This window comes from Mixophyes fleayi, chromosome 11 (genome assembly GCF_038048845.1).
Source record: "Mixophyes fleayi isolate aMixFle1 chromosome 11, aMixFle1.hap1, whole genome shotgun sequence".
Taxonomy (NCBI): Eukaryota; Metazoa; Chordata; class Amphibia; order Anura; family Limnodynastidae; genus Mixophyes; species Mixophyes fleayi.
The window spans coordinates 6,360,001-6,371,532 of record NC_134412.1 but is presented as its reverse complement, the minus strand read 5'-3'; the positions used below and the strand labels follow the sequence as shown (position 1 = coordinate 6,371,532).

At 38.8% G+C, this 11,532-nt stretch overlaps 1 protein-coding gene across 1 annotated transcript in view; it reads left to right on the top strand.

Moving 5' to 3' along the window:
• The window catches only part of LOC142107573 (IgGFc-binding protein-like), a 34,118-nt gene extending 32,134 nt beyond the window's left edge, over positions 1–1,984 (top strand). The window contains exon 21 of the mRNA XM_075191073.1: positions 644–1,984. Within this exon, the coding sequence (XP_075047174.1) occupies positions 644–653 (10 nt within the window). The 3' untranslated portion in view covers positions 654–1,984. The remainder of the gene's footprint in view (positions 1–643) is intronic.
• The last annotated feature ends 9,548 nt before the right edge of the window (positions 1,985–11,532 follow it).

Sequence of the window (11,532 nt, the reverse complement as noted above, 5' to 3'; positions counted from 1 at the left end):
GGATTATGTTAATTGTAATTAACTGCCAAAATAACTGCGGTAGCGCATCAGGCTGCCCTTCCTGCCCTTTTCCCACTGCATTTTAATAAAAAACTCAATGCCAAAAAACTAATTTTATTAAAAGAATTTTAAGAGAAGATTTAATAGAAGATCCTATAAAAGCTATTTCTGGGGCCACAATAATAAAACAAGAGTACAGACACAATTCTTTGGCAAATATTAGTTTTATTGCAGATATTAATTAAAGAAAGAATTATCCTTTAAAAATCACAATACAGATAAAGGAACTGCATGTATTAGTAGGAGAAAAGGCTAAATGTATCAACCCTTCCAGGGTGATTTATGGCCCCTTTGAAGGTTAGAGGTTTGCACCATGCGGACCCCAAAGTGTATAAGGTTGTCCATCACTGCTATAATAGCTAGGATCTGATTGGTTGCTATGGGCAACACCTCCACTATTCCTTGTTAGAAGATTTGAGCCATTTAAGTCTGAACACAATTGGACATATGATATCTAGTCTCAATTCTCACTCAGAATGTTCAATAATTATACTTATGTGTTTGAATGTCATCGTGTACCACTATATCATTGCCATTACCTCATTGTATATTGTATTATCTAACTATGTCTTTATCTCTGCAGTGGCCCATAAGGATTATATCCGCGATCCATGGGATTCCATTGACACCTGTCTGCTTATACATCTGTTGTGTGTTATTCAGCAAGTCTACCTGAAAATAACATTATGAATCATGAAACTTTACCTTTAAACTGTATAATACAATTCTTTTAATCATTTTATTATAGTTTTATTAAAATTTAATTTTGTCAATTATCCTTTATGATAAGCTGGGGGATTCTGTAGATGATCAAAAAATCCCAAACTGTGTAAGAATATCCAGTTGTAATATATGTTTCTTAAGTAACCTGAGTTTTGTTTGAGTTATTTTGACATTAGTTTATATTGCTTACACATGAACTTTAGAGGCTACAGGAAATATTGTACCCCATCTACAAGGAGTAAAGCTTTTCATACATTGGCCAATCCGCCTCTTGGCCTAACCCACAGGCACTCGGGTAACCCAGATGTACATTAACATAGATATATGTGAAAAAGGCATTTGTTGCTCAGGTCATACTCCTGGATCTGGGGTTCCATTATAAGGTCAGATGCTGGTCACATCACCTTTGATGGATTACAAATGAAGTGAGTACAGTGCATTTGCTCACGTATGGGTCTGGCTATCTGTTGTTTTAGGAATAAAAGTTACATAACCTGTGTTCATGTAAAAAGGAGGTTACTCTTAAATAACGTAAACCCCTGTTTGTAATGAATCAGCATAGACACAGTGAGACAGAGTGATAGAAAAATGAACAATGTATTAAAAATAAATAACATTGACCCACCAAATGATTTAATTTTGTTACAAAATAAAGGGCACCAAGATATCATAGAAAAATTAAGAAATATATGTCTATTTATTCAAAAAGAGAGAGGATAGTTTGAAAGCAATGTCCAATTAAGGACCAGTTTATTAAAAACACAATAGAATGAAATATACTTTAAAAACTTGTGTGCAAACATAGTCTATGCTACATATATATCAAATAAATATAGAGATTTGTGTCAGAAAACAGAGTAATTGACCCATGTTCGGGGAGTGCGGTCTCCCTTCACATTCTCCCCCTATACTTCGTTGAGTTACCCATGCAATGTTCCCCTTCCGAGTTCTTATATCCTCACTCTCTGTGGTTACCCCTCCCCTTCGCCTCTTTTTTTATTTTCTTCCCAACTTTCCGCTTCCCACATCTCCTTTTCTCTCTACAGTCTACTGTTTTGTTACCATTTAGGAAACATTCTGTCTTCTATTTGGACCCAACACGTCGATTTTATTGTATTGTTTTGTGCCACGGTTTTACTATCATGTTCATTGTTTGCATCTGTTTGACCGTTTAAAATAAAGAATTACAAAAAAAATAAAACAGAGTAATTATACACCTTTATACCTGTAAATATGTTAGAAATTATTATCACCAGAATTATCTATATTCCAGTAGCAAGTAAAGAGTCCAGATGGTACGAAATGGTACCAAAGTGTTACACATGAGCTCCGGGACCTGGAATAATCGATTCACATTGACAACAAACGGCATAGGCAAACTGAGGAAGGGGTTTCTAGTGCCTAAACCACCCATCCCCCCCAGTCTGGGGCACTGTATAATTGAGGTGGCTGGACCCTGCCCCCGCTTCACACGGCTCTGCTTGAAATGGGAGAGCTGCTTGCACCTAACAGTAGTACACACTGCATTGTCCATGTACATTATGGGGATAGGAAGAGTTGGAGAGCAGCCGAGCACTGTCTAAAAATTATAGCTACGCCCCCATGCATGCTGGTCATGCACACTGGCTGCGCGGTGTGGATACCCCCCTCTACAAATCCTGCATTTGTCCCTGAAACAGGGTAACAGAAAGGTCCACTATGCTGTCAGATTAAATACATTAGCAGCTGTTTAACAAACCTCTTGTCTTATAACCAGAAGAAAATTTTCCAGTGACAGGTTATTCTTCTAAGGATTGGACACTTGCTGTAATATTTCATATTTCCCATTTCATGTAGCACACAAATATCAACTTTAAATTTCAGTGTACAAATAAGCTATCAAGTATTTGTGTGCTACATGAAAAAACAGACATTATTTAACTTTTGTGCAAAACAGAAACCTAATTTGCACCCCTTGCATTGTAACATGGTTTTGTCCAGGAGACTGAAATGAGAAGTTTCTCAAGTTAAGATCCTTAATGAATCAGGCCCCAGGATAGGACAGTGCCTTCAAGACCTAGGGATTGTAGCATTTGTATGAGGAGAGAGTGGTCAACAGTGTCAAATGCAGCAGAGAGATCCAGGAGAACTAGAAGAGAGTAATGGTAATTATTTTTTGCTGTGATCAAATCATTGACAACCTTGGTCAGCGCAGTCTCTGTGGAGTGTTGAGAGCGAAAGCCTGACTGAAGAGGATCCATAGGTTGTTTGCTGTAAGAAAGTGTGTGAGGCGAGTGTAGGCAATTCCCTCGAGAGGGTTGGAGGGGCATGGGAGCTGGGAGATGGGGCGGTAATTTATGAGAGAGCTAGGGTCAGAATTCTGGTTTTTTAAAATGGAAGTAATCGCTGCATGCTTGAATAGTGATGGAAAAATACCAGTAGAAAGAGATAGATTACAGATTTTAGTTAGAGGGGGAATGAGCACAGGAGACAGGGACATACCAATTTGTGAGGGAATGGGATCAAGAGGACAGGAGGTAGAGTAGGAAGATGAGAAGAGAGTAGAGACTTCCTCTTCATTTGTGGGATCAAATGAAGAGAGAGTGTCAGAGGGTGCTATAAAGGATTTGAGCCGATTGCTTGTCAAGGGAGATGATACCATTTCAAGCCTGATCTTATCAATTTTGTACTTGAAATAGGAAGCAAGATCCTGTGCACTGATGTTAGTTGGAGGATTTGGGGTAGGAGGATTCAGAAGAGAGTTAAATGTGTTAAAGAGGCGTTTGGGGTTAGAAGCCTGAGCATAGATGAGAGATTGGAAGTATGCTTGTTTAGCAGTGTACAGAGCATTTCTATAGGAGTGGTAGATATCAGCATATGTGATGAAATCATTAGAGGCACAAGAATTACGCCAGTGACGTTCTGCTTTATGAGAAAGTTTTTGTAGAGTTTGTGTTACTGTAGTGTGCCATGGTTGGCAACGAATTCTACGCAAAGTATGTAGTGTCGCTGGAGCCACTTCATCCAGGGCAGTTGCTAGGGTTTGATGAAAATGGGGTACTGCCCGATCAGGGGAGGAGAATGTAGAAATTGGGGAGAGAAGGTGTTGGAGAGAGGTGGAAAACTGTTGAAAATCAATAGAGTTGAAATTCCTGCAGTTGTGAGGAGGCTTGGAAGAGTTTGACACTAGGAAGAGTAAAGAACTGGGGGTGAGCGAGTAGCTAATAAGGTGATGATCCAAGAGGGGGAAAGGAGTGTTAAGGAAATGAGAAACTGAGCATAGTCTAGAGAAAAGAAGATCAAGACAGTGGCCATCCTGATGAGTAGCAGATTCAATCCACTGGGAGAGGTCAAGTGAGGAGCTTAGAGAGAGTAGTTTGGAAGCAGCATTGGAACGTGGATTAGAAATAGGGATGTTGAAATCACCCATGATGATGGTGGGGATATCAGTGGATAAGAAGTGAGGGAGCCATGAAGAGAAGTGTTCAATAAATTGTTGGTTTGGACCATGGGGGCGATAGATGACAGCAACACGCATAGAGAATGGGTTAAAAATCCTAACAGTATGTACTTCAAAAGATGTGAACGTGAGTGATGGGACACTTGGTAGAACTGTGAATGTGCACTATGGGGAGAGAAGTAGTCCAACCCCACCTCCTTGTCTGCCTCCCGGTCTGGGGGTGTGGGTGAAATGGAGACCACCGTGTGAAAGGGCTGCAGGTGAGGCAGTGTCTGATTGCGTGAGCCATGTTTCTGTTATTGCTAGAAGGTTGAGGTTGTTTGAGAGGAAGATATCATGAATGGAGGTAAGTTTGTTACAAACAGAGCGTGCATTCCAAAGGGCACATTTAAAGGACTTTGGAAGAGAGGGGAGAAAGCTGATGCGTTTAAGGTTTGCTGGATTTCTGTAGTGTTCAGATATATGCGTGTGGGAGAATTGAGGGGGACCTGGATTAGGTGATATATCCCCAGTAATAGAAGCAGGGAGGAAGAAAGGTAGGAAAGATGATTGTAAGATGTGTGTTTTTTTAGTTTCTGGCAGCAGGGTGAGGCTGTTAAAGTTATTGAATTTAAATAGGAAAACAGTTCACGAGTGTTCACTAGAGGTGAGGGAAGTAATGAAGGGGCAATGTGGACAGAGGTGTGTGTTGCAGGATGGGTGAGGGATGATATAGTCCTAAAGATAATGCCATGAAAAGAGCGAAAGAAAAATATTTTGGCAAGCATTGGGATTTATGAGTCAAATAGCAAAAATGAGGGAATTAAGGAATTACCTAATTACAATGTCCAGTGTAATCAGATAAGTAGTGCAGAGCTATGCTGCAGCAAATGTAGTTTATCCATGGATGTCTGGATAGTATAGAGCAGGCCTGTCCAACCTGTGGCCCTCCAGGTGTTGTGAAACTACAAGCCCCAGCATGCTTTTCCAGTAGACAACCTGTTGATAGCTGGAAGGACCTGCTGGGACTTGTATTTTCACAACATCTGGAGGGCCGCAGGTTGGACAGGCCTGGTATAGAGTAATGATGTGGGAGCCATGTGGGGGAATGGGTGGAAGTGTTGAATGGAGAGTAATAAAGAGCAGGTAATTGAATAGCTGAGTTTTTGCAGAGTCATGAGAGAGGAGAGTGGTTCAAAATCAGTATCAATTCTTCCTACTTGTGATGGCAGACAAAGCATTAAGTAGAACTGAGAGCACAGTGATGAGATAGGGAACTGAAATAACTGTAGCATGGGTAGGGAGTGGTTGAGCAAGTAGTACAGCAGGCTGATTAAACAGAGTGGATTTTGCATTGAAAACAAGCTGACAGATAAAACATACTTTCATGAGATGAGAATAAAATAAGATCAGAGTCCAAAACAGTCCTCATGCTGCATGGAGCTTATAGCCAGGGTGAGTTAAAGACATCAGAGGTGGAATATGGAGTTTCAAGTGAATCTGACTGTAGTCCTTGTGTAGCTTAGTTAATAGGCAGAATGTTCTTCTGTTTTCTCTGGTATAACTCCAAATTATGCTGTTTAAATTTTTTGTTTTACACTTGCATCTATACACATAAAAATATACACACTAACTATGCAGCCATTCTACAATGAATATATCTGGTTAACAGACACATGTGATCAGTGTTCTTCAATCAAGCCCACAATAAACTCCTCCAACCAACACTAGCCATAAAAGGTTTCACAAACAAATAGTGAAAGGACAACTTGCAATAAGGCTGTAGTAATTACCAGTAGAATTCAAATTGCATTTTCTTAATTTCAGATCAGATTGTTGCAAAGGCTTTGTACCTTGATGAAAACAGAAAAAGCTAAAATAATATTTTCCTGGGAATATATAAGGCTTTGGATTGATTTTACTTCAGTGATTTCAATAACACTATTGTAAGGTGGAATATTTTAATTTTCTTTAGAGAGAAGTTATTGGTGGCAGAGGAAGAGGATTTGCATCCCCAACAATGTAAATATTCTATATATTCTAAAACACATTACATCATAAGTAGCACATATTTGATGTTTGACACTATGTGGATTTTTCACCAAAATGTTGCCCACTCTATATATAAGTGTATAATGTGTAACTTCAGAGATTATCTAGAAAAAAAGTTTTCTCCACTATAATTGCAAAATGAGTTGCCCAATTTGAAACAATCAACCCAGGTGCTGCATTTGCTCCTAAATCTCAGTCTATGCCTTTTTTTCAAGATGCATACTTAGATCAAATGAATATCATTAAAATGTGTAGATCATATGTTGAAAATATTGTTATCCTTTGAACCTTGAGAGCTATAGACCCTCAAGGACAGACTTTTTGAGACTTGCAATAGAACATGGTCAGTTTGTGCCTTTACTAATTAACATATTAAATAGTAATGCTAAACATAATTGCATGTGATGCAAAGAACAAACAATACTGACCAAACTGCAACTTAGACATTTTAATACACACAGTCTGTGTTTATGCCGCGTTATATTAAGAAAAAAACAAGAATAGTTCATGACGTATATTATTACATTAAATACTGTTTCTCATACGCAGTTGTTGTACTACTGCCACACACGGAGGAGGGATGGGCTCCTACAACCAACAAACAGTGTCTCATTGGCTTCCTCTGACAATAGGGTGCTGTGAGATTTGCTTTTGGTAGAATTTGTGACTATGTTGAGGCACTGGTTGCTGAAGATGAATTTTTAGAGTTGGTCCCTCTTTATTAAAAAATATGATTGTTATTTGCTTGATATTTATTGTGTAATACATGCTATATTTTCATCTGATTGTACAATTTTAGATATATTACATTAGTGTCTGATATTCAGCACAGAACATTGTAACCTATTAGTGACAAATGGGACATCCTTCCTTTATTTCATTTAACTTGAGTAAACAAAAGTCACTGTTCTATTTGTATCTGTAGCTAGGACATAGGGGAAGTGTTTCAACAGTAATTCTAAGCAGCCCAACATGACTTATAATGACATTTAAAGTCATACCTACTGTTTAGCTGCTTAGTGACGAATGCAGCATTTGCATTATAACAATAATATAATCACAATACAGAGCTAGGAAGTGTCTGAAGTGCCAGAAAATGCTATTAAGAAATAGTGAGATTGAACGTATATACATGGATTATTATTTATTATTAGGACTCAGAAAGGGATGCAAGCTTTCACATTCACAGATGAAAGTGTAAAAATTATATAAGACCATACTTGCCAACTCTCCTGGAATGACCGGGAGACTCCCGCATTTTGCGAGAGTCTCCCGGACTCCCGGGTGAGTGTGGCAATCTCCCGAATTCTGCCCACTTCACTAGGAAGTGCCCCACTTCCTAGTGAAGTGGGCAGAACTAGATCCCAAACGCCACGATTCCCGGTGAATCGCGGTGTTTAGCCCCGCCCCCCGCTGTCAAATGACGCTATTTGCGTCATTACGTCACGGGGGCGGGGCCAAAATTACTCGATTTCGGCACCCCTCCCCCCGCACGCCCACCTGCTGCAGAGAGTCTCCCGGACACCAACTTAAAAAAGTTGGTAAGTATGTATAAGATCACATACAAAAGACTGAAATAGGTTATGCATTGTCTTCTGTTCTACCATCAGATAAGCACTATAAATATATATCATCATCGTCACCAGCTATTTATATATATAATGTCACTATCATAAATGAAATTAAATAGCACATACAGTTAACATGTTATATTTTCTAGATTACTACTGCCATCTACTGTCCAAAGTTATTATTTGTTTCTGAGATTTAAGAAGAGGCTATGTAATACAACGTGAGAAATTAATTTGAATCTTTCTGGCAAGTGAAGAAAATCCATGTTTATCTCTTCCATGAAGATTCTAGTATGTATGGTTCAACCTGAAGGGCAGCAGACTTAAAGTTGCATCCACATGCAGCGCCTCCATGGAATCGTTCATTTGTGCTAACGTTATTTTTTGAATAAGTCATTTTCCTATGTATCTCTTGTCTTGTTTTTATTTGTGCTAGTATTTAAGGATTATAATCCTTTTAACCTGATACATTTTATTAATTAGGTTTTGGATTTGGTCAGGAATTGGGCAGAATATTTTAAAACGAGGGCTCTATGATGACACAGACATGCTGTTTGCCATGATCTGGTAGAATTTTTCAATTTGAGACTCACAGTAAAATGAGGGTTTTCTTTTACATTTTGCTGGAAAATAGGGAATCCCTTCAATTGGTGGGATCTCAGCTCTGATTACTCCACTTCCCATTAGTCATCTAAAATCTCTGTGGGAGCATCAGGCAGCAAGAGACATGGTGGAATCAAGATGGTCTGACCTGTCATATTATAAAGTGTTTCAGCACTGGTGGAGTCAATATCTTGGAAGTCCATAGTATAGCTGAGAGTAGGGGAAATATGGGAAAAAGTGCAATTTTTGCTGGTGTCATCCTTTGTCTTTTATCTAATCTGTCTAAGTTTCTAATGCTGCTTCTGTCTGAAGGTAATTATCTGCCTGTCAGACTATAGCTCATTCCACCAATCCCAGAAACCTAAGTGTTTTGAGGAAACAAAATAGAATTGGCACCAGATTCTCTAAACTATTGTTTCTTAACTCCAGTCCTCACACCTCCCCAACAGCTCATGTTATGAGGATTTCTGCCTGTGGAAGCAGGTGAGATAAATACTGACCCAGCTGAATAGATTAACTCACCTGTGCTTGGTTAAAGAAATACAGAAAACATGAGCTGTTGGGGAGGTGTTAGGACTGGAGGTAAGAAACACTGCTCTAAACAGAGCTATCCTAGATTATATATAAACAAACACAATGGAAGTCAGGACACAAGGGACCTGATGCTGAGTTGAGTATATGACAGTTTTCGTAGGGTAAATTGTGCAAATTTGCACTGCGCATGCCGACAAAGTAAGTGCATACATATGTGACAATACAGTCTTGATTGTATCTGGTATTTGAACCACCTTATGACAGAAGAGGCAGATTGGGGGAGGGAAGGGATATATAGCAGAGTACAGTAAAGGCATTTATGTGAAAATGCAGCTCATGGAGAACTACAGAAACATGCATATATGCCTGGTAGCAGAAGTATGCAAATACATGCTGATGATTATTATTATTGTTAATCTTTATTTATATGGCATCACAAGGTTTCCGCAGCGCCGTACAAATACAGAAAACAGTACACCAAGACAGTACAGAATAAAACAGAGCACAATAAGTAGAACCAAGACTCCAAAAAGCTATAAGCATAGCAAGTACAGTGACACTGGAGAAGAAGAAATGGTATTGAGACAGAAGGGAAGAGGGCCCTGCCCGTAAGAGCTTAGATACTAAGGGGAGGGAAAACAGACAGCAGGCACAAGAGGAGACAGTGGAGGGGATCAATCGCAAGAGGAGACAGGGAAGAGGGAGGTGAGGAGAACAAGGCTGGAGAAGGTTAGGTGGATGGCTGTTAGGCATTGAGGAACAGATGGGTTTTGAGAGCCCGTTTGAAGGTGCTCAGATTAGGGGACAGACGAATGGAGTGAGGGAGGTCGTTCCAGTGATGGGGGGGCAGCATGGGAGAAGTATTGAATTCAGTATGGGGTCGACAGTCATTGGCCAAACGCAGAGAGAGGGTGGGAGTGTGGGTGGAGAGGAGGTTAGAGATATAAAGGGCGGTGGAATGGGAGAGGGCCTTGTAGGTGAGGGTTTAAATAGGATTCTGTAGGGGAAAGGGAGCCAGTGCAGGGCAAGGCAGTGAGGGGAGGCAGAGGAAGATGATGATGATTTGGCATAGAGCAGGCGCTTATACTGCCAATGTAGAACTGAGAGCATCGTGAGATCTTTACACACTGCATATGGATAGAAATACCCCTAAAAGTGTTTGATTATCTCTTTAAATGGCTAAAATAGATAAACCTACATTGTACAAACTATGGAATATCCTATCAAAAATACTGACATTGTTTTAGTAAAAATTATAAAAACTAACAACAGTATATTTGCAATGGAATTTTTTTTTATGTATGAATAATTTTTTGATTGGGATGTGTAAAATTCTCATGTTTATACATGATTCCATGTCTGGGTCATTAGATAAAGTGTGTGACAAGAGGTAAGACAACAGATATATAATGATGAAAGATCATATACTGTAATAATGTCATGCGCTAGTCATGTAATGTCATATGTGCCCTTTACCTCTGTATTCACAGAAATTTCCATGAGTGTACTTTGAGGTTTCAATTGCACCAGCAGAGAGCACTCATGTATAAATACTAAGTGCTCTGTTGGGGACTGTAAGCTCAACTTCCACGTTAAAACGTTATTACAGTGATATATTTTATATGGATTTCTTTGTTGCATAAAAAAATCACTGTCCTGTCCTTAAAATATGGTTTATTAAATAATTATTTACTGGATAAGCCAAGGAAGAATTCTACAATGTTTGGCCACTAAGTAGCACTTCTTTTCAGGCTATTTGCTTTATAATATTTTATTTTACCCAAATAGTAATTGTTTGGGAGTGATAAAAATTGTGCTAATAAAGTTGTAAACAGGACTACACTGAAACGCATCAAGCTTGACTGAAAGTCCCGCAACACATGGTGGAAGGCAGGTTCTTCTTCTAATGACCCACTTCTGGTTCTAGTTGGGCGGCACTGTGGGTACTGTTCAACTCACTACTTGAGGTGACGTTGATGATGATGTAGGTGTCTATTATATGTGAATAAATCCTGTTATAATATCTGTTTCTTCTTTTTTGTGGTGTTGGCAATCGAGTGACACCATAACTTTTTACAGAGATGCTTTTGCTCCCTCCATGCACAAAATATACAAATAGTTGTTTTTTTCAGCACTGGTAGAGCAAAGTAATCAAATAAAAGATCAAAATATACATTAAATAACAACATTAAAAAAAGATGTCTTGACTCTCATTTATATAATTCTATTAAGTCATAATAACAGTGTTTACAGTATGATAAGAAAGTCATTGTGAAACCATATGTACTGAGCTTTGTAAATAGTGTCACTTCATATCGGTCTTTACACATCTTTATTGATGAGGAGAACGCTCAATTGTCTTGTGACTTAAATCACAATGGTTGTCCTTATGTCCTTAATGGAGCTTTTTTTTACAGAAATTGCCCATAGAAAAATTGTTTATATATTTATATTATATTATTTAAATAACTTGTTTATGTGTAGTGTTGCCATTTACTATAAGGTTCAGTATAAAGAAACAAAGCGAGAGAGAGATGGGGCGAGCAAGCAGACAGAAAATGAGGTGTACTC